The sequence below is a fragment of the Gavia stellata genome, chromosome 1, assembly GCF_030936135.1.
Source record: "Gavia stellata isolate bGavSte3 chromosome 1, bGavSte3.hap2, whole genome shotgun sequence".
Lineage (NCBI taxonomy): Eukaryota > Metazoa > Chordata > Aves > Gaviiformes > Gaviidae > Gavia > Gavia stellata.
Window position 1 is genome coordinate 72,789,236 of NC_082594.1, and position 24,548 is coordinate 72,813,783.

At 36.4% G+C, this 24,548-nt stretch overlaps 1 protein-coding gene across 1 annotated transcript in view; it reads right to left on the bottom strand.

Moving 5' to 3' along the window:
- TMEM131 (transmembrane protein 131) overlaps positions 1–24,548 on the bottom strand; it is a 103,793-nt gene that overhangs the window by 41,622 nt on the left and 37,623 nt on the right. Inside the window, 8 exon segments of the mRNA XM_059815445.1 lie at positions 2,598–2,659; positions 3,641–3,697; positions 3,811–3,961; positions 6,978–7,058; positions 7,779–7,901; positions 8,752–8,868; positions 9,816–9,939; positions 19,432–19,500. Coding sequence (XP_059671428.1) covers positions 2,598–2,659; positions 3,641–3,697; positions 3,811–3,961; positions 6,978–7,058; positions 7,779–7,901; positions 8,752–8,868; positions 9,816–9,939; positions 19,432–19,500 — 784 coding nt within the window.

A 24,548-nucleotide genomic window follows, 5' to 3' on the forward strand; every position in this document is an offset into this window, starting at 1 on the left:
CAGGTTGATAAGAGAAAACAAGTCTACTCTAAAATATGTGAATTGTGACAGAAGTAATTAAATACTTCCTTACACAAACACTTTTATTTTCAAACTGATAGAACTCAGCTTCAATATACAGCTGTCCTGAAGTTCCTGGTTCTTTATGCATCAAACATGATCAGAGCTCAAATTTTAAAGTGTGCCTTTGCTTTTAGCAATCAAATGGGTTTAAACTGCCTTAAGGAAACACAAAATTTTCATTCTAGAGAAGGGATAAAAGAAAGTGTTCAACAATCTACATTTACCAGATTTTTGACAGCATGGCTTAATTGCTGCAGCATGACAACAGTTCATCCAGTCATGAAATAAACATGATTCTCCCTAATAATGTACCCTACAAAATGTAATTAAGGAAGTTTTTATAAAGAGTTTTAGAACTCAAAAAAGAAAGTCAAGTGACTCACTCTTATTTTCCTTAACCAATTTGTTGGACCACAGCACGACTAAGTACTTAAAGGCAGAACAACGACAACTCTGGCAACAGTATTAGCGGTCTCTCATACACAGATGACCCGAAGATATTCAGTTCCGCCAGCATGCAGCTTAAATATATGCTAAATATAGCCTTGGCCTTTTCTTCTGACATTAAGATGAAATTTGTCAGAGCTCTGTCTCACTGCTTTTAAACCCTAGCTCTAAAGGGTCAGAAATCCATTTCTCAAGCTTTCTAGAAGTAAGCTAGAAGGAACCAGGTTCCTTCAAAAATTCTTTACTCTTGCTTACCACTTTGAAACTCCTCGACTGGCATAGCAGCAGAAATTCACACAGTGCTTCAAATGCTAGAAAGGTTACAAACTTCACAACAAAACTGTGCCTTAATGAGAAGAACAATTGACTTGATGTCCCATATGTGACACACTGAAAAATACATCATATCTGGACCTATGTGGTAAATTTTATCATTGCAAAAGTGAGTCCTAAAAGCTTTAAGACCACCAAATTCACTGCTTGGATACACTGTAAAAGGATAATTCATCTGGAAAAGTTCTGTCATGACGTGTATAATGGTTATCAAATGATAGCCTTCCATTAGACCGCATTCTATGGTCTATTGTCTACAGTCCAAAGACCATAGCTTAAAAAAAAATGGGTAGGTTTTTTTTTAATGGACGAGTACGAATTAGGTATTACATTATCAGATATTAGAAGTGATACTGATGGTTTGGATATGTGGTTATTTGCATTGTATTCAGGAAGTATATTATACACTTTAAAAACAAAACCAAACCACTCAACACAAAAAACTGTCCCTATGCGCAAATCTAAGAAGATGGCCATGATATAAGACAGAAGACGCAGTTGGAAAAATAATTTAATAAATTTACCAGCCCTCTGATTGTAGAAATCATATACGGGTCTTTTTTTAAATAAAAACCCTCAATGGAAGGTGGTTCATAGCTTATAAGGCCACGAGAAACCTTACAGGATCATCTGACCTCATTAATGCAATAAGCATTAGGACTTCGATGAATTAAATTTGGTTTGCACTATACTGCGAGTTTCTCTCAACTTCAAAATTATTAGTGAACAACAACTTAGCAAGCATTGCAATGGACTGTTATCACAGTGGAAAGTTATCCTTGTTACTAAAAATGTGTCCTGTTTCTAGTTTAAATTCATCTAGCCTCAGTTTCCAGTATCTTATTTTAAGCTTTTGTTAGACTTCTACTATTAAAACACTATTCCCTACAGTTACAGCTATAAGCCTTGAAAACACAGAAGTGCTCTCCAAGAGCTCAGTAAGAAACCTTTGCCAATCTTTCAGTCATTCTTCTGTCTCCTCTGGTTTCTTTTCAACACTTCAACACTTTTTGAAGTGCACTGGACAAGGTATAGCTAGCTATACAACTAAATCTGGAAAACAAGGAAGACAAGAAGGGGAGAAGAAAGAAATGAGAAAAATAGTGGGCAATGAGAAAAATTACACAGGAAAAAGGTATGAATGAACAAAGGAGGACTACCAGACTAGAGCCAAAATTCTGTAATAAAAATAGAAAGTAGAAAATCCAAAACCTAGAATGCTGAAGCTGGCTGCACTTTATGTGCAGCTGCAGTGATGTCACTGGAAATGGCTCTAGAGTGTTTGGAGGCTTTTTTCTGGTTTCAAGCTACAAAGCAGATAACCTCAAGAAAACGAGGGTCATTTTACAGTCTGCTCTTGAAAGCTGCTCTTTGCTCATCTTAAGATTGTGTTGGGCAACCACTTTATACACTCTCATGAAGTGTGTGATGAGGACAAAGAATCCCAGAGACTCTCCATTAATCTGTCGTTCACTGAACAGGAGTTACTGTTCTCAAGTATAAAAGCTTGCAGAGGTTCAGATACTGCAGGCACAGCCCGTAAATGCTGAAAGAGCTGTTCAAAGAAGACTATGAAGCAAATTAGTTTTACCATGCATATAGACTATTTGTCTTAATAATAAGTTACATTTTCAGTCACACATCACCTAGCTTCTAATTCTGAACACTACATGGTGAACCTGTGAATGATCAATTTTTATGAAAGAAAGTAAATCCAAGTAGAAAGTTTCAAATTGAAAGGAAATAAAACTTACTGTAATTGGCACATCTTTTGTTCCTGAATTTAATAAATGCAGATTTAAAATTTTTGGCAGATCTGTTAAAGAACAAAAAACACACCTGGCTATTAGGCTATTTTAACATAAGAACCTTATACAAAGTCATCTGCACTAGCTGGTTTCTCATATAAATCCACTGTTGTTCAGTGTTAAAAAGTTAGACTAACATGACAGTACAGCCAGTCAAAATAGCCAGTCCCAAGAATCTGACACACTCAAAAACTGCATTTTTGTGTATTAGTAGGTATTACATGCTTCAGCTAACCACTTGCACTTCTAGCACAATTAAGAAATGAACAGGCTAAAAATACTACAATGAATGATTTCGCCAGATGCACCAATATTCAGCAGAAACTAATCTTACTCTAAAATCTTTACATGTTAAGTAAGTTGCAAGGAAAACTACTTCAGAAGCTACCTTTCTTTAGCTGAAAGAAGATATATACTGTTTTTCTTCAGTAATGAGTCCCTTCTACAGTTTCAAAAGATACCTTCAGTTTTACTACTTCCTGCCATATATTTATTATTTTTTTATTTAATCAAACAATATTAATTTAAAATGTAAAATGTTAGGCACAAATGTGTAAGCGGCACTTCAAAAAAGAAAAGATCTTATCGTAAGTAACAAACTTGATTAAGTTTGCACACTTTCATTATTCCCTGCGTCTGAAAATTATTACAACTTATGCAGATGTAAAGCAATCTTTCAAAACAAGTTCACAAAATTAAGTAAACTGACAATGGTTTTCAGACTAAGCCATGCGCAACTGTGTAAGACTAATGTAATTACTAGACTTATAAATGGATGTGCAAGCTACTGTTTGCTTGTACACATCTCAAGTATACTTGCAGGTGAATACATTTGTGCAGTGTTGTAACACATTGTTATCCTCCTTTTGAAACTCCAGCTTTTAAAAAGCATGGTTCCACAAGCAACCCTGAATAGTACGAAAATAACTGGGCTTTTCCCTCCCCACCCTACTCCTTATAAATACTTTGAGACCTGAAGTATAGTTTACCTTGCGTTCGTAGTGTACCAAAATCTAGCATTTCTGTTGACGAATAGATTCCTGGCGCTTTAAGGAAAAAAAAAAAGTTACCATTTTCTTATTATACTAAAAGTTAATTAAGCTGAATAACTTAACCCCCCCCCCACAAACAACGAAACCCCAACTACTTTTCTACAAACCTGTTGTAACTTCTACTTCAACAGGGAGAATGATAAATTCTGTGTTGTCTGAGGCATTTGTTTTTATTCTAATGAAGGCTGTATGATTATCTGCTTCTCTTGAAGAAAAGCTGGCTCTCATCACTCCTTTTGTTTCATAGGGAGGTATTTCCTGATAAATAATCAAAGCACATCTATGAGAGTGCAGTAATTACAAAAAAAGCTGCCACACCAAAAAATTACAACAGAAGCATTGAGTATAATTGTATTAAGAGAAAAAGCTGCCATAGCACTAAGAGACAGGCTGCATGTTATTAAAATTACCATTAAATTTAGTAAGGATAGTTGTAATCATCTAATATGACACTGACTAAAAATAGGTATATGCAAGAGGACTTTCATGTCCCATTTGATTAAGTTTTATGTATTAAAATTGTGATAAAAGACAGAATCTACCAATAAACAAAATTCACTCATAAAAATGTTATTGAGTGTAGTAACATCAAACATTGCTTTTGCATATTCTGATTGTTTTTACTCCAAAGCAGACACAAAGCATACTGTTTCAGTGCTAAACACAAACTGAAATAGTGCAGAACTGCAAGTAGCAAGAAGGTTATGGAGCTGCAGGTTTATTAGTCACCAAGCAATTTACACCAAAAAGTCAAAATGTGTTTTAGTTTCTGTACCAAGCCTATTCCATCAGTTCCAATCTGCATTCAGGGTTTGAAAGACAACTCTTTCTGTATTTGCTGGACAGAGCTGCAGCACAAGACTAGCTTCAGAACCGTAGCTGAAATACTAACATTGCATATTCTTCCCATCACATTACAGAAGGACTGGGGAACTAGATTTTTCTTCTTTTTTAATAGAAGATGAAACCTTGATTTGAAATTTGGACCTTCTTCCACTTCAAATGCAAATAAATATGGCAGAAGGTAGGAATTTTTGATGAGTAGTCCTTGCATCAGTTAATGTTGTTTCAGTTGACAGCTTCTTTCTTTTGTGTTTTTGATGAAGGAAACTGGATAATCCATACAGGTGCTGATTGTCTTACACGTCTCTTCTGTGCTTTCTGTAGTACAAACTCATACCCATCCATTCTGGAGGTGAAGTCATTTTCCATGGCACAATGACTGCAGATGTACTCTTTGAAAACGGTTGAATATCAAAGTAACTAGTTTCAACTGCTACTGCCCAGTGAGTCCCTAAACTAGGAAGCTTTCAAGTTGTTTTCACACTTATTCACAGACCTAATATAATGCAGCTGTTCATTAACGTTTCAAAGGATGTGATTAGACTCCTCTGGATGTGTAACCAGGGACCCAAGGTTTGTCAGATCCCTGAAGTAACTTTGAACAGTGATTACAAAAATACTCCTGCATATGCAGGCTGCTTCATCCAATCATCCAAACGTTTGGCATCAAAACAGTTTTAGACAACAATGTACATCCATATGTCAAAGTATCATCACCATATTTTAAGTAATTTCTTCTACTTTGCAGCTTTTTCTAACTGCAGTGCAGCTCTTGACATAGCCAATACAATGATCTATTTGGGTATTTTCTCCTACTAGTTTAATTTCTTCTAGTTGCCTTATTGTTTCGAAATACCAATGGTTGATATGAAAAACAAGAGGATTCGTGCCAACTAGTATTAACCTAACTGCCTTTCCATGCAATGAGTCACCATCCCTGGAGATTTTTAAAAGACGTGTGGATGAGGAGCTTAGGGACATGGTTTAGTGGTGGACTTAGCAAGGTTAGGTTTACGGTTGGACTTGAGGATCTTAAAGGTCTTTTCCAACCTAAATGATTCTATAATACACTGGAAGCTTTCACATGCATGCCATTATTACTTTAACTGGCAACCTGGCCTAGAGAACCTGAAAAGCTACATGCTGAAGAAACAGAACTAGAAATAAACCAAACATTTAAAAATCTTCTATTCTCCCATTTGTGGCTCTAACATGTTTGTTACATACCTACTAATTGCTACAGAATTCAACATTCCCCTCAAGTTCTTTTGACAACAAGGAAGAGGCTATCTTTAGAAGCAATGCCATTTGACTAAAATGGTGTCAAAACATTACGACCTTCATTTTTTAAAATTAGTTTTAATGTTTACACCTAACCCTCAGCATCTGTTTACTCTTTCCACTGCATTTTTTTAAAATGCTTGTGATCTGTATTCATACTCGTTTGCAATTTTTGCATCTGAAACTAAGATAACTGCCTTTCTCATGGATTTTGTCCAGAAAAGCCAGGAATTAAGTTTTGCGATCATCCTTCTCAGATCAGCTGGAAATATCCTGGCTTTACTCATTACAACAGATGTAACTGTCAGTGACTGTAATGATACACTTCAGCAAGAGACAAGTTTTGGGGCCCAATGACTTTATAACAGTCATCAGAAAAAGGAATAATTCTAATTAAGGAGGAAAACAGGTTTTGTATCTAGTTGGACATTAGCAACAGTGTGATATATACAGCACGGAGCCAACTACTTTACCTTCAGGATGCTTCTAAATTTTATTTCACTTCAAGGTATCAGTATGTGTTACTTCAAAACTACATTAAGTGAAGAACACAACAAAACAGATTTAAGGGGCCAGACCATGAGTCTATCCAACCCACTACCCCATCTCCAGCAGCAGACACGAAGAGTAAAGAGTAACTGCAGGGCATGCATGCAGCTAGACACACTGCTGTTTTACCTCGTAGTCCTTAATAGATTCTCCTTCCCTCATTCATTCAGCTGCTTTTTCAACCCATGTATGCATTCATAGTGATTTGCAGGAAGGACTTTCTCAGTTAAAAAAAACCAACAAAACCCAACAAATTCCATATATTTTCCCTGTGGGTTAGATCCAGCTCACAGGCCATCAGAAGTACTACACTGTCCTGAATGCTTAGGTAGGTGTAATTCATTCTACTGGGAATCATCTTATTCCTCTCATTTCAAAAAAGCACAGCTCAATACAGATGGGTTCTTTTAATTAAACATTTCCTTCAATTCCTATTACTGTACAATTAACAGACCCTGTTATCTTTTCAATTTTTAGGGGGTATTTTTAGTGATTACATGACAAGAAACAAAGTTGGTAAAAAAACCCAAAACCTAAAATCATATCAAAATAAAACCTCCCCAGACAAGTACAATGAATGCTGCAAGACAAGACTACTCACCCATAGCTTCCTTGTACCTCCTTGCTGCCCTGTTGGAAGCTCTAAATGGAGATCACCTCCACTGGAATACATTTCTACCACCTGAGGTAGATTAAGAGGAAAAAGTTAATACTCAACTTTAAAGGCATCCTATTTTAATTATCAGGTATTATAATGTGCAATGGCATGGGTTAGCAACTATTTGACCACTGCAGTATCTTATAAATTCACTTTTAGGGATGATACAGCCATTTGCTAGTACTATGCTTTATGTGCTTTCCATAGCATTTCACAGTTTGTGGATCACTTACTTAACAGCATCAGATCATGTTTATCAGCGGACTATTTACTTTTTTGGTTAGGTACAGACATCAATCCTGCCTTAACATAAGAATGCTTGCCAGTGTTACATACTAGGGTACACAGTAAAGACACCTTATGCTGTGCAAAACAAGCAGAAGGAAGTTAAGAGGCATGCCTGGATTAAAAGCACAAGATCTATTTTATTTTGTTTGCTTCAACATTTTTCTTAATTACCAGTGAAGTTTCATTCTTTATCTTACAGTAGTTACAACCATTTTAAAAATGGAAATTTCACAGTAAAACCTCAGTTTAGCAAATTAAGATATCTGTGAGCATAATCTACAATTTCTAGAATAACTGATTCGCATTTAAACAGAAAGACATTTATATAATATGAAAGACTTGGCCTCAAATAGCTTTGAAGTTCAAACAGAGTTTTAAGGAGTACCAAAATAAACAAAATTTCAGTTTAATATCATAAATATAAACGAGCATTTAATGGTTTTCTCTTAGGCTCACCTGCAAAGGTTCACTGTGCGGGTTATGTATATTTATTATAGGAGAAAAACTGCTATTTACAGGAACTCGTGCCCCAATAAATGGGCGCAATCGATAGGGGTTCGGTACTCCAATGCCAAACACCTGGTTCAGAAAAAGATAAACAAGCTTAAGTAGCTGTATGTAATTGTTGCAGAGCCTAACATATGTGCACCAATTTCAGTAATCTACCAAGTACTCTTTTCGATTAATTTTATAGTATACTTCTAACCGAACATTTAAAACCAGTATCATGCTAAAGCACTGAAATAAAGAGACTGGTTTAGTGTGCAGCTAAAGGGTATTTCTCATAGCTACTAGTTACTTACACTGACATATTTAGAACACAGAAAGTCAAAATACCATCTCTTTTTCTGATACTCTGAAATACTAGATACCAGCTAAAGGTTAAAAAGATGTGAAATATCCTTTAATCATACCATTATGAACAGACTATCCATATGGGAAACATTTTTGTTGTTGTTTTCAAAACATTGCCATGGTAAGAGTCATATTCTTTCAACAAGAGGATTTACCTCACTTTTCAGACTCTCTCATCTGTCTGGTTTATCTTTCTGAATCTCAAGTGAGTAATTTTTGGCAGCTTAATGCATAACATTGTCTTGTCACTGGATCAGTTGAGTACAGAGCTAAAGAATAAGCTAGATCATTGCAATGAGCCACTAAAATAACACACACAAAAAAGTTGTTGGGAGGATTTTAAACCCTACATAATTTCACCAATCTGGCTTACAGTACTACCCTACAGACATTTACAATGGTATACCTCCGTGTTATAACAAGCAGCAGGGATGGAAACTTCTTCAACTGGGCTGATAAAAAAGCCCCACCACTATTGTGCAAATATCCTTGGATGGTTAAGCATGCCATAATAGATACTGCTCTGGTTGATTCACACTTCACAACTTTTTCTGAAAGAGTGTAATTCTCTTACCTGGTAAGTAAATACCCCATGATTAGAAGTGTTAATAAATAAAGTGTTCTCTACATTTCCCACTACTCTTGCAAGGAAAACTACATCAAAGGACGTATTCCCTCCTGGAAGAATTTTCTGGAAAACATAAAAGCAAGCAAGCAGAGTAATAAGCAAAAATGTTTATTGACATTCCACCCTGCAGATGAACAATAGTTTTTGTGCTACAGAAGATCCCCGTGTGTTCTTTATGGAATACGTAAGTTACAAAGCCTACTGCAGATTTAGAAAAAAAAAAAAAAGTAGAAGTTTTAGACAAAAATGTGTAACAAAATAATAAAAATACCAATATTTTACAACTATTATCTAGTGCAGGATCCTATTTAATTGAATTTTGATGTTGAATTCTGAACTTAAGAGTTTAGCTTATCACAGAAGTATTTTGGACTGACAGTTCACAGAACATTGGAGAAAGGCAATAACTACAAGTCTTCCATAAATGAGAAAGGTTGCTTATAGACAGTTTTCTGAAGTTTTTGTGTTTACATGGCCCCTGCTAAGCCACAGGCCCTGCAGAGAAAACTGAAACTAGAGGACTATATCTGACAGTAATGTGGTTAAGAGTTAACCCTGTTGACACCATGCTTATTAACTTGCAAGTTCCTGTAACATGACTGCAGTAGTCCTAAGTGCACTGGAGTGATTGCTTCACATTAACACCACTTCACTGGACTTAAAATTTTCAGAAAAATTGTAAGAACAGCTTGTTCCTTTATGTGCTCTAGGGCAACGTACACTTAGCCACTTCAGCAACAAAGGAGATCTGCTGTTAAACCGTCAGTTACAGTATATGCCTCCAACGTAGTCAGAACCCCTATGCAGTATTTCATTCCTTCTCTTCTAGTAGGGTTTGTGTGTGTTTCTGTGCTCAGCTCAGATTTGCTTGGTAACTGATATGAGATCAAGAACTGCAGTATCTTAATACTTTTAGGTATGTAATTATTGCATTAAGTAGCTCATTTAAAGAAGAGAGGGAAATCAAGCTCCCATTTTGGGGGGGTGGGGGGTGGGGGAAGGAAACTTACCCTATTTTGAAAAAAAGATGCATGAAAATGTGATGTTGTTGCAGATATTGATACTAATGTTATTGTTTCTTCTGAGCTAGGGTTATGTAGGTAAACTTTTTCCATTTTTGGCATTCCAACCGGCCTGTTGAAGCAGAGAGAGAATATTTTTAAAGTGTTAGAACTCTAGAAAATAGAGCATTGGGCTTTGTCCCATTAAACCAGATAGGAACAGAAAAAGTGATGTGATGAACACTGACAATAGAACTTTGCATTAAATGTTTTTCAAGTAACATATGTAAGTTCTACCTTGAAGAATTTCTTAGTTAACATCTTTTCCATTATTTTATTGATTACTTTTCCTAAAGGCTTACCTAACACATTGTATCATCCTCTAAAATGACACCTATCCAAAATGAAATTCTATTTTTCAGGTTTTTACTTCATAATCAGAAGAGGCAAAGTTTTCCTGTGCTAGAACCTCTAAATAATTATCTTAACAAAGGTTGCACACAGCAATCCAAAATAAACAGAACACACCCTAGACAAAAGTCTAAGCGCAATTTTTTTCTTGATAGATTATAAGCAGTCTTACCCAGAACCCAGAATTTTTCTGGTATTATATTTTATAATATGCTCTACAGAATTAAGTACCCAGACATGTGCAGCAACAACTATTCTATTTTTATATTGCATTTGAATTCATACTTTAAGCAAAAAAATAAATTCTAGAATTTATTTCAAGCATTTCTTAAGAAGTCTAAAAGGCAGAAGTCAAACAGTTAAACACCAGCAAACTTTTTCCATAACAAGACATGCTAACAATTTATTCCACACAAGCTTTAGGCTTGTTCCTTTTTGGTTACAACAGCTGACGTGACAATAAATGCTTCAGTTTCACCAATTATTTTCCAGACTTTGGTATCTCTTCACAATTTTTTTCATGCCTTTCAACACATATGTGTTAAACATCAGCACCAAAGCACTAATAAAGCGTGTAGATTATGATTTCCTTCAAATTAAATTTTGGAATTCAAAATAGTTAACTCAACTTTCAGGCTACATGTATTCCATGTAGCACTCCCTCCCATGTCACCTGCTCCAAACATTGCAAGGACCGCAAAACTATTGACAAGAATTACTATCTGTAGTACCTGAAGTGATGATGACCAATAACAGGCAGTTGTTCTGCCGTCCTCAGTTAACTTTAACAGGCCAAATTAATAAGTACTATTGCAGTTGCACAGTTTTTCAACTTGGAGGGGGACGGGGTGTCTCAATAGATACAGCAACTTAAGTTTGCTGTAAATTAAATGTTGCATTAAATGGAGGACGTAGTGACAGTAATCAAACTATATCACAATTTACAAAGTGACTGCGGTAACAGAACCTCCTACTTATGAAACACGGGCTAAACAGATAGATGCTAAAGACCATTATATTAACTCAAAGACACAATTATTAACCTTCAATAAACTGCATCATCACTAACAGTAGAATATAGCTGCACTCTACTACTGTAAATCTCTTTGCTTTGCCTGCTGAGTCCTCCTAATTTCATGTCTCCAAACACTTGTTCTTGATCCTTCTTTCGCTGTCAAAAAAATCTCATTTTCACTTCTCTAACTTAACTAGTAATAAAGACAACAATTTCTCTCCTCACATTTTAAAACCTGTACAAACCCAGGTAACCATAACATCCATGTTAAGCCATAACATAAAAGTATTTGTATCTGTTACCAGTATACGTGCAGATATTAGAAAGGGAAATGGTTTATCAGCTGTGATGTTTTGCATTAACTGCTGTAACTGCTACATTGTTGATCAATGGAATCAAACAGTAAACCTATACACCTGTTCTCCATTTGCTATGGAAAAGCTTGTCAGAGAAGGAATTTGAATGAGAGCCAACCCTCCAAAGTTCCCCATCTCTACCCCACCCCTAGCAAAAAAAAAAAAAAACAAAAAAAAAAACCCAACCCAAAAAACTAAAACCACCCACAAATGCACAACTGAGAATGGCGTCTGCTGATACAGAGTTACCCAACACCCCCTGAATTCTGAACTCACTGCTTCAAACACTCCTTCACTGACATCAGTACAGATAGGCTTGAGTATTTTATCTGCTTGGTAACTGTGAAAAGCATAAGCAAGCTTTTATAACAGTCAGCAGTTTTGCAGCAAATTTGTTTAGAGAAAGTGGTCATGCCTTAAACAAGTGCCCTCTGATTCTAACAATGCCAAAAAAAAAGGGGGGGGGGGGGGGGGGGGATAAAATAGTCCAACTCCTTCAACATTGAAGAAAGCTCTTTCAGTCCCTCCTGAGGATCAGCTGTCTGTTCCCTGGTTCTCGCTGCAATTTCTCATTCTCCTCACTGGAAGACATGCTCCCAGCACCCTGTTGCAACTCTTTTGCTTGCCACAGTGCAGTTTATGGATACTTCTCTTCCCCAGAGCATGTTCAGTAGCTCCCCAAGATGGGGAAACCGTCCTCCTCCTCTACTACAACGCACTCCAATCAGTCTTCATAAGAGGAGCTTAAGAGCTGAAAACAAGAATCAAGCAGAACAGTTGCCCGCTAACCACAACAGCAGGAAGCGAGAGAAGATGAGGGAGATTTTAAGCACTGTATTACATGTGAGCAAACGACATGACTAGCATATCACCTGTGGTGTCTACAGAGAGCCAGCTGTGTACCAAAAACCTAAGATCAGAGTTGACTTAAGCAACACTTTTTATGATGCATAATGTGTGAAACACCACAAAGCCAAGAAAACTATGTTGAATGAACGGGTAATACTGAAGCCAGCCTGTTCCTGTCAGAAATGTAGTTTGCAAGTAACACTCATTATCCCAGGAAATGTTTCCAATATTAACAATCTTTTAAGGCCTTCATGCTTTTTCAGTTCCAAAAAGAAAGGAATAAGACAGTATATTTGAGAGGCTAAAGCCTATAAAAACAACTAGTAGGGAAGCAGCCATGACAGACATCACAGTCCACTAACTTCAGATTCCAGACTAAACCACCACAGTGTAATTATAGCTGATAAAGGCAGAAGTCACTAAAAAGGAAATGTGTTGCTAGGACTATGTTTTATTTTACTATTTGTTGACCATTCTGCTTTTGAAACAATGAGTCCAGTATTACGTTTTGCTCAGATACAGCTTTCCTTATATTCTTTAAGCTTGATGTTAGCCAAATCTACAGAAATAGGACAAACCTCACTTGTTTTTTCTGCTAACAGACATGGTAAAATCCAGGTAAAGCAGTGTGCACCAGAAACCTTTAATGAACCTACATCCCAGGCAATAATCACATAAGGGATGCTCTCCAGGCTGCAGATTATCAAGCCGCAATGATCTGCACAAGTATAGTGTTATCTGGTGCCAAATTTTGCAGCAGAATTTCCTGGAGCAGTCACAGCTAGCACTTTTCATTGCAAGAAGCTGACACATACACACACCTTCAGGCAAACATGAACTGTCAAAGCATGTAAGATTTTGCTCCTGATCTTTTGTTCCTGCATAATGCTAGGTCCACCTACACTGATAAAAGGCAGATATGACAACCTAGATGAGAAGATGATAATTAACAAGGGTGAGGTGCCTGTTCAAATGGGTAAAGAATCTTGTGTTCACCTTCTTTAGTGCTGCAACTCAACTCTTTCCAATGTCTGAGTTAGTATCTGCAGTGTATTCTAAGCATGTGCTTGTAATGGAATTCATTGCTGCTCTAGGGATCAAGAGGTAGATTCTTTTAACAAAGGCAACCAGCTCCTGCAAAAAGTTGGGGAGATAAGTCCTTGAGTTATTGGCTCAAACTTAACTTGCAAAAATATCTAGCTACTCACTGTGAAGCAAATATGGATTGAGAAAATGCCCTTTTTAAAAGAGTAATTACATTTTTTCTTACTGCATATAGATACCTCTGTAAAACGCTCGCTTGATTTATGAAAACGGATACAAATTTATTACTGAAAAGCAAAGGATATAAATTCAGCAGATACATTCTTCCTCTTCTATCTCCTATTCTTTCTAATGAGACTGGAAAGAGAACTGAAGCCAACCAAAAGCTTCTCACTTAGATTTTGGAATGCTGGGAATATAGATAAATATACTCAAGATTCAATTCAGGTAAATTCCTCATGCATTTGAGAGTTTAACAAATCTATCCCCCCCCCCCCTTTTTTTTTTTTTTTTAGTATCTTTGGCAACTGCTGAAACAATTGTAAGACCAGTTGCCGTGCAGCGTATCAAAAGTTTCACGTGGGTCAGATCAGTATCCTGTGTCAGACAGGAGCGAACAGGAGATGCCTAGAAGGCCAAAGTGTAATAATGTGGAAAGCATACAAAGTCAGGTGCCCAGAAAACTCTCCTAGCCTCTAAATATATGCAGCTTGGGAACTTCCTGAACCAATGCAGATGGTTCTCCAGTCAGAAGATCAGAGAGAGTGAGCTCCAACAGTAAGAACTTGGGTATGACTTGTAATGTATCCAGCTACTTTTAATGAAATGAAACGAGCTGGTCTTACAAGGCTACCTCTAGAGACTGAAAGGGAATGCCTTTTGTACTCAATTCTGAAGAAAATGCTAGTTCCTTAGGTGAAGGAAGCCTGCATGATGTGCAAGACTAGAGAATTAGTGACTAAAGCATTCTTCCTGTTTCACATGAAATTGTATGCATCACTGGTTGAGTGACACAGGCAAGTTGCTTCTTTAACTGAAGTTAGAATAACTGAAGCACATAAGTTTGAGAATGCAAATGCATCTTTAACTCGGAAAAGCAAAAGAAAACAGAAGGGTTTGGGGTTTGTATATGTACTAGCCTATAGACCAATTGTTTCTCAGCTTCCAGATTTCTCTGGCTTTTAACAAATCAAGAAAGTTCTTTTATACTACACTTCACAAAAAGTTAGTGCCCATGTAACATACTAAATGGAGCAAATGCCCCATTTTATGTTAGGAATCTAACTTAGATCACATACAACAAATCGTACCTTTTCCAAACAGTAAGCAAGACCCCGTATACAGAACACCAGTAGTAGAGTCTTATCCAATCATGTCACCAACTATGATTTGAATGAATTTAAGAGTGTAATAAACTATTATTTGCTTCGGCAGCATTTTGCACTCTAGCATGATATGCGAACAAAACCAGAGATAGATCTGGACTAAATGTCAATTTACCGTCAACAGTTTCTTACATTTAACAAACTCCAAGGGAAATGGACAATTCATTTTGCAACATTTTTTTAAAATTCCAACAAACTCTCACAAATGTACTGTGTAAACTTTTGGCTGCACATTTTAGGTACCCTATAGGTCCTTTCACCATTTGTAAATATACTTGTTTAAAATGTAAGAAAACTAGCAATTTGGATGAACTCTCTAGTTCTTAAAACTCTCCACTATTAAGTGAAGATTAAGTTAAGAGATTAGAGTTCTTGAAGAAAATAGACCAATTTGCTAAACTTCCCATCCTCTTACGTTACTTCAAACAATGTAAGGTCTTAAGACCTGCAAGAAGGTCTCAAATAGTTGAGCATTACCAAGCAATTGCTTTCAAGGCCAGCTCAAGCTTTCATAGAATATCCTGCCAAATACTAGAGCTCACAAACAAGAAACATGAAAAAATTACAAAAATCCCCTAAGGAAAACATTTCAAAGGAAATGCAAAGTGACATTGTTTATCAACATAAAACCGGAAGACAGATTTTCAGAATACTGCCCTACCAACAAGAAAACTTTGCCTAGAGAATGGGACCTTGCTCAAATTGAGTGAAGCAAGAACCTCCCATTCACCACAGAAGCACATGCTGACCATTTGCTAAAAGTATCCCTTCACACTTTACCAATCATTTCTATGAAGCAGGATTAAGATGTCAACTTCATCTTTAAAATAATTCCACATTTTAAAATTTTGATGGTAAGCAGTTCTGCATTAGTATCCTAAAATACTCAATACCCAAGTGCTCTATTACCAGAAGTTGCTTCTAACAAAAATTTAATTGTGAAGAGCTTACAAACTTTACTTTTGATATCATCAGAGTTGAATTAATGCAGATGAAGGCAATGTATCAAGATCTATGAAGTTCTCCTACAAAGCAGGTGCAAGAATCGAATATAAACTGCCCTGCAACAGTAATCTTCAGTCTTCACCCAGATGGGTCACCTGCAAGAGCTCTAATATGAAGACTTGTCTCAAACACAGAAAGCCGTATAGGTAATGATTGTTTTACCAAAATAGCCTCTGAGCAACCAACTCCCAAAGCTATGGAAGATGACGTAATGGTTACTGTTCGTATGTTAGAACACCTCAATTATTCCATTCCCATTTAACAACAGGGGAGAGTAACAGATTAAAAGAGAGATTACACGGAACAGAACGCAGCTAAGAATAAAGGCAGCTAGTTGTGGAGTTGGTTTTGGGTGGAGGTTTTTTTGCTTGTTTTCTTTAAAGCCCCAAATCTCCGATATCCAACATGTTGCAGAATTTGTTCCAGAGGAAGACTGGTGTTGCTTCAGAAACACAAGCAGGAGGCTTTCACATTAAATAACCAAATGAGTATTTCACTTAGTCCAAGCAGTTCCCTGGAGCAGTGATACGGGAGAACCTGCCTCAGTTCCACCCCATTCCCAGAGGCTTAATGTATACAGAGAACATTTGGGATCTCTTCAAATGAGCTAAAGATTTGCATATCCTAACATACAGCATACATTTCCTTTGATAAATGTGAGATTACCTGGACTGCCTTCAAAGTGGTAGGACATGGTAGTGTTTATTTTATATTAAAACAGGATTAAAAAAAACCCCCAACTGTTATAAAACAGAAGTGTAAGGCCATTGTAATCTCATCTCCAGGTGGAACACAGAAGTGTGTCTACAGCACCTATTTATCAACTTAATACTGATTTTGATTTTTCTGAGATCCCTAGATAAAATTACTTTTAATAAATATTATTCCTGCTCAAGTTGGCATTTTTTTGAAACATCTGATTAAACTCACACACTCTTAGCAGACCAAAAACGTCATAGGAAGAATGGGTTAGCTTACAACTGAAATTAAATACTACAACTTTCTTCAGCCTAGGAATGACACATGTTGACAGCTCAGCATAAACATGAACTTTGAACAAGCTTGCTCTACTAAATGCTACATGCTACCTATTAACAAAACACTGTTTAGGTACAATATATATTTAGAAAATAAATATGCATTTTCTGCTTTTCATAAAATCCATTATCAACAAAGAAAGAAAAGCCAGAATTTGAATGTGAAAACCCTGTCTATTTTAAAAGGCAAAAAAGCCAAAAGCTTAAATCTGCATTATTTGACTTCCAGGGTGCTTGGCACCTGCAGTTTGTTCCCACCATAAGGCTGAGTTACTCAGCATTTCTCAGAGTTGGTCCATTTTTATTTAAATGCCAAGTACAGATTTTAAAGTGAACTTTGAGGCTCCATATCTAAATATTTTCTAAAACTAATTTTGACATCTTTCTGAAGCTTTAATAAATCAGAAGACAATTTCTGCCTGAGAACTACAACAGATAAATTAATCCACCATGTACTGTTAGAAAAAAAATAAACAGAACACATAATGAACCAAGATCTAACATGAAGGTTCCTTATTTTAACTGACAGAAGGCAGCGATCCCCCAGTGCAGTTCTGCATTTATTGTACAGAGCCCTTCCTAAGTAAGAGATTTGCACTACTTTAACAGTGTACTAGATCAACGCTATTTCTTCAGTGCTTTCAGCTCTGACAAGAACAGCTTACATAAAAAGCCAAAATATAATGAAGAACAGCTTCAAGTATTTATGATACTGTCTGGGATCTACTTTTATCAAGAAGAAGAAGAAAAAAAACCACAAACCAAAACACAATCCTTGGAAATCCACAAAGCAAAGAAACAAATGTAGCTGTCTTCAGATAAGCATGCAAACTATACATGACCTTTAAAAGCAAGATATTTCAGAGCACATCAACAAAACACTTTACTCAATATTAGAAAAAGGTGTATAAAATACATTTCAAATGTCAAATTCTGTAATTACTACAAACTGAAACATTTTAAAATTTTAAGAGAAAATATCTTCAAAACAATAGGTAAGTTTACAGTAACTCTAACAAAGAGCAAACTGCTTTACAAGTTTGAGTTTGTACTGCACTCACCAGTATAATTTGTTAACTATAACCTAATTTTGTTATAGCAGAGATGCAGTAGAGCAGGACTTACCACTAGGTATTTTACTATTCAATTTAAAGGCTCAATATCCTCTCACCTAGGACCACTTACTGACATTACAGAAAACAAAACAACAAAACCACACAACATCAAAAGCCAGATTCCAAAATTTTGAAGGAATAAAGAAGATGGGACAGAATCATTTATTACGTCTTTACTCAGAAGTAAAAGTTATAATTTTGTTAGACTGAGCACAAATAAATTCTGTGAAATGAGGCATTTTCATATAGCTTTGCTGTTTAGTGGCATTACGCTTGTTTTTTTGAATACAGGTTATTTCTGGAAAACTGTATATTGTTTGCAGAGTAGTTACAGCTTCTCTTCTTTCAGAAACACAGAAGTATACCCCATGTCGATACACAGGAGCTTCCTTGCACATCTCTGTACTCACCACTCTGTACAATGGTCTTTCCTACAGACAAGGGGTACTATATTTTTATTAATAATCCAAGGCTGATCTGTAAATAAAGCAGTCTTTCATCCAGCAGCAGTGCTGGCTGAGAATGGGGGAAGCAATAGTCTGCTGAGGCACACCTGGGCTGTTTTCTTTCTTCCAGGTTGAACTGTCAACAAAATGTTTGACATGTCCTCACTCCAGTTTATATTTTGTCAAAGTATCAATCACGCACAGAGACTGCATCGGTGTACACCAACTCCAGAACTGATTTGGCCCTTAACAAGAAGGATTGTAGCTACCTATACACAGTAACCAGTAACTGGTAAGAAAAGTTAAGACTGAAGTAGTTCTCAGAGGAACTGATTACAAACAGGTACACTGTTGAAACTGTTAAACTTCCTTCCTCCTCCCCTTCTTTTATCTTTTAGAGAAGTCATAGCTAAGTTTGCTGTAAACCATTACATTCAGCCGCTGAGAATCAAAACAGCAACCAGCTGCAAGGTGGAGCATGGAGCTAGGTTCCTGGAGGCTGTTTGTTCTCCTCGAGGCTGTATTTTCACAACTCTACATTACTGTTCTAATAGCTGCAGATCCACTGACAAAGTTTTTTTGCCACCAAAGCAACAGTAAAATGGATATGCTACAGTAGATGCTCCCTGACACACATTATGTACAAGCAGAAAGGTAATCTCACCTCAGTATACTAAGTTCTAGACTTAAAACTGTTTCCACACTGCAGAGCAGCTGTACTTACTTTTTAGGCACTTGTACAAGTACCTATACTACCAAAACCATGGCAGCTGATAGGTCACTACATGATGTTTAAGACCAAGTACACCAGCTCTCTGGAACAAGTAGTTCAACTACACCTACGGACAATCAATCAATGCAATTTATGTATACAACCTTCTCCATCAGTTTTAAATGCTCTTGAATTTTTTTTTTTTTTCCTATTTTTATAACTAAACAGATCAAAAGACTTTTCAACTTACTGTTCATGGAAATCCAGCATCGGTGGCTCAAACCGGAGAGGTCGGCAATTTCCCCGATACAGGGATACACTGCAAGAAAAATTAAAATGCTGTAAAAGATACTGTTAAATAATAAATTTTTGCTCCCTTCCCATCTCAAATTGCCCTTTCTCAGCAAAAGGTTCATTAATACTAATAACTGAGCAACTAATTCAAAAGAAGAAACAGCCTGACAAACCTGTCCAGTCAGAATACCATAATTTTACCAGCCACTTACACGATTATGTGGTGTCTCCAAGAAAGATTATGCAAGAGTACAATCTTGGAAATGGACATAACTGAACTGTTAGTTTTCCTCTATATAGTGATGGCTAAGTGAAACAGTAAGCTAAATAGGTTTATATCATCTTTCATAGCAATATTCAAACATCTTCCTCAACGTACAACAGTAATTTACATACACATCATGAGTATCTCTAGCTACATCTATACTAGTACATAAACAACCTTGGACCCATTTGATGGTGCTGAGGCCACACGGGAGAAAACAGCCCATGTCTGTACTGTTAAAAACTCATAATCTCCAGAAGGTAGCGACTCTGCTCTAGAAACATTGCTTAGCTTTGCCTATACTAACCTCCCACTGGGAACCCTTCAGCAGAATGCTAGAGGATGAAGACTAAAACTTAAATACCACTCAAACAATCCAACAGCGATGACAACAAAGTATCTGGAAACATTCTCTACTATGGCTTATTTTACCAGTACACTTATATAGGGCACAATCACTAACCCACAATATAAGTTACAAGAAAAAATACAAAACAGTTTCATTGACTGAAACATTTTCTTATTCAGAATGATGTGATTGCAACCACGCTTAAGTATCTCTGTAATTCAGTAACACTTTATATATGAGTAAAAATCATATTCATACAATAAAACATAAAACAGGGAGACAATAACATAAAAGAAATAAGCAGGATAGGCTAAAGAATGGCTCAAGACCAACGGCTTTCTTTTTTCTTTAAATGCCTTTGTTACTGATATTCAAATAGCACTCTTGTTTTAGACCCTTGTTTTCTGACTTTGTATCAATCCTAGACGCCCAAAGACAGAGCTGCAGCCACGTGTCCTGGGTAAGCAAAGCTGCTCCACAAACCCAGCTAGGGCAGCAGAACCATCCAGTTCTGCCTCAACAGAGAGAGAAGCCAGGAGATGGAAGATGCCCTCAGACAGGCACATGTGGCTCGCCTTACGAAAGCTGAGGCCTTGAACTCAATCTAATTCCATCCAGCATACTTCCAGGAAAACTAATTCTTGATCAAATTCAGGTGTCTTTCCATACTCCAGAACCACTTCAACAAGAAAGCTATTTACAAAAGTAAAAATTTAAGAATAGGGTATGAAATCTTAACTGTATTCTCTAATAGCACAGATTTGGGCAATGACAACAGTGTAACAGATCAACAGCTTTTTTTATAAAAATATAATGTCTCAATGACTCACTCTAGTACTCTACAACTGAATCTTCACACTTCAAGTATAATACATGTGTAATAAGGATTCATGCTGATCGATTTACAGCTCTGAGTTTGGATGTCGAAGCATCTCCACTACTACTTAGAGCTTAGTCATTAAAAACAGCTTTGTCCACATAATAGAAGTAAAACACTATCGGGACAAGAGTAAGCACAGAAAGACAGTCAGCTTTAGTGTATGCTTATATGTGTGTGTGTGTGTGTGTGTGCGGTAATGCACTCACATGCATGTGTATATGTGTGGGTATATAGAGATCACAAAACAATAGAAGTGAAGGTGTAAGACACACTAATAAGAACTGCATTCAGATCTACAGAAAATTACAATTCTTGCTACCATTAATTGCTACTGTGACTCATTACAGTTGTTGAATAAGAGAGAGCTTGGATATACCTTCTCAGGCTAAAATCAAGCCTTGTGGAACAAGTGCCCAACAAAATGATGTTTACAAAGACACTGGACATAAGAGAATAAAGTTGGAAGCTTAGATTAGCAGTGATATTTTGAAAGAATAAAACAAGTTGATAATAAATCTTCGAAGTGATCATCTCACTTTTCAAAGTTTATGGTCCAATTTTAAAAAACATTTAGAGTCCATTTTTAAACTGAAAAGGACAAAAAGCTCATGTACCTCCATTGTCAAGATAACACTAAACAGAAACTACTCTTCAGTAACGATTTTTAAAATAATTCTGTCAATTTCTTCCAATTTCAAAACTCTGAACAGTCAGCCAGCACCTCTTTTTTTTATTGGTAATTATTGGTAAAAGGACATATCAATTCCTTTTATGGAGAAGTTATCAGAAATATTTGCAGTATTTACAAAAGCAATAATGAAGATCTTTATTTCAAATGCATTGAAAATACAGTCAAGAGTAACTCGACCTAACTTGAACAATCAGGATATACACAATTCTCCACATACATGGGAAGTTTAACACTATTTTCTCAGTCTGCATAGCTATATTATCCTGGATAGCCGTTTAGACAACACAGAATTTTTAAATGGCTAAAGTTTGATAAAGGCAGCTACATCATAATGAATGTCAACTATTATAATAAAAGTAACAACTGTAATAAGATTCAAATAGGAACAAGCAATATTGGAATTCCCAAACTTTGCCTACTGAAAGGCCCAACATGAGTCAACTTGCAGCAGACTTACAAAATGATGATAATGTCTGCTCTGCTGGGCACTTGCTCACTGAAGGCTGGATACACCCATGGGTAGGGCAACTTTACAGCATAATGACATTTAAGTTAATTACTATTGTATGTATGTAGAGCTATGGCTCCCAGTCTTATATCAGAATTTAAGCATTTTTTCTCTCCCTATCCCTCCAAGTTTTCTAACCTTCAAAGTCAAGAAGAAGAACATGAAAAGGAAAAAATGCATCTGAATGAGAGAGGGCTACTGAAATCTGCCAACAAGCTCCAGCAGACCAAGAATTGGCCACGGGTCGTCTGAACCTATGAAGTTTCAGGAATGACTAGTTCCTGGCAATGATGTAAGATGGTCCCAACACTTCTTCCCTTCTGCAAGAATTCTGATTTTAAAAAAAGAGACTTGAGAGTGAACCACATGCAGTCCCTGACACGATCATTACCCTCACGATACCATCCACTCTGTCATCCAAGTGAGAGGGCATTTACCTCAACTACTAAAATAACTACTGTACTGCTACTACCCAGAAGCAACCTACTACCAGATGCAATTCACTGAAGTGCAATTTCATGTTTCAATAAGTTTAGTCACAGACGCAGTTACAAAGATGGTCAAAATATCAATGCCTGGAAAGACCGTAGGTGATATGGACGTCCATCTGTACTGAGACACACTTTTCATCTGTCTATGTACATTCTGCAGCACTTCTATGTTTTGCTGTTTATCACAGAGTACTAGGCACTCATACTTTTCAATAATCCGTGCACACCTCTGCATTTGGAGATGAAGAAAATACTTGTCAAATATAGTATTTTAAAGATTCCTGCAAAGTTGGGCAGTAACTGTTTCTCTGTATCCTCATTTTACCTTTCTAGCTGTTCTGGGATTTCTGGAGGAGGTCTGTGCTCTGTGGAATCTTATCTGTACCATCTTTAATTGCTACTGTGGAAAATTAAACTCTAAGCATTACTCTAGATGTATTTTTCCCACATTAATTTACCAGTTGTTTAAAGGGTTTTATTTCCTCTCCTGCGCCATAAATTGTCAAGAAATAAAGACAATGGCATTAAATTGTCAAATAGCAAGAGATCTCATGATTTTATTTAGCAACACAAACTATTAGAAAGCCAATACTTTGTTATTTCTATTACCACAACATAAAATGAAAGTGTGTCCAAAAATAACCACATAAATTTTTAAAATGACAAATAGGCAAATAACTCACAGTGAGTACTTTTTGTGCCAGAACATCCTTGAAAGAGCCACCTCAAAACCAGAACATTTTTGGCTAAAAATTAAGTAACCAATCATATTTACCTGAGTGCATCCATGACTTGTTAATATTTAAAAATAAGGCTGAGCTGCATCTATCAGAAAATGTATTTACATTTTCATAGTTAAAATTATTTTAGAAATATGGGCATTAAATACAGCTTCAGTGAGAAAGTAAACTCCCACAAAACATTTGACCACTTCGGTATCTGGCAGTAGCCACTGCTGTAAGTGTAGATGAATAAAAAGACTAGCAACAGAAGTTTTTCATAAACTACATCCAGCTAGTGGTCGGCTCAGTTATGCCAACATTAACCCTGTATCAGGAAAACATACTAATGATATCAGACGTTAAACTTCAAAGCTAACACTTCCTAAGAGGGTTGTATGTGGAAAGGGTGGGGAATGAATAGGGAGAAGCTTAAATAGATATACTGTAACCTGACCATGGGCAAGAACAAAACAAATTAAATGGCTAGTTCATTTATCTCCTTCCAATTAGTGTTAAAAAGCAGATCAAAGAACTGAATAAACTGTCTAGATAGGGAAGAAATATTGCAAGCTATACCAAGAAGGAGATACTATAATCTCTAATAAGGACCATGAAAGACAAGTCATCTAGAGAAGCACGTGAACCAAAAACCTAGAGTTTTTAGCAACGCCATCGAAAAAATATCACCTAGAAAAATACTTGAAAGAAAGATCCATGTAAAACCAGTAACGACACAGAGAGAGAAACAGACAGACAGAAAACTGGGTATTTACTTTGTAACATGGCATCGAAGAGTTTGCAATGCAGATCTTTATCGCATTGTGATTAAAGCCCAAATAGGCCAGCATGCTGAAGTGGAAGGACTATTTCTCCTGGCAAACCTGGAGATTTTTCAAATCTGTAAACCAATGTTTTATTAGAGCATACTCTAGAAATTAAAATTTCTGAACTGAAATTTCAAACACAGAAAGCAATCTTCTCAGATGAAAAATTAAAATAAAAAATCCTGGAAGCATATCTAATCCATGGCACCAGTCTCATTCTAAAGGACCATCAAATTCAGTTGTTTCCTGGGAGACAAAAAAATTGCACATAATCCCTAGGTCCCAATAAAGGCACCTTCTTTCTGCCACTGAGACTCAATGATTTGAGTAAGATACTGTTCCT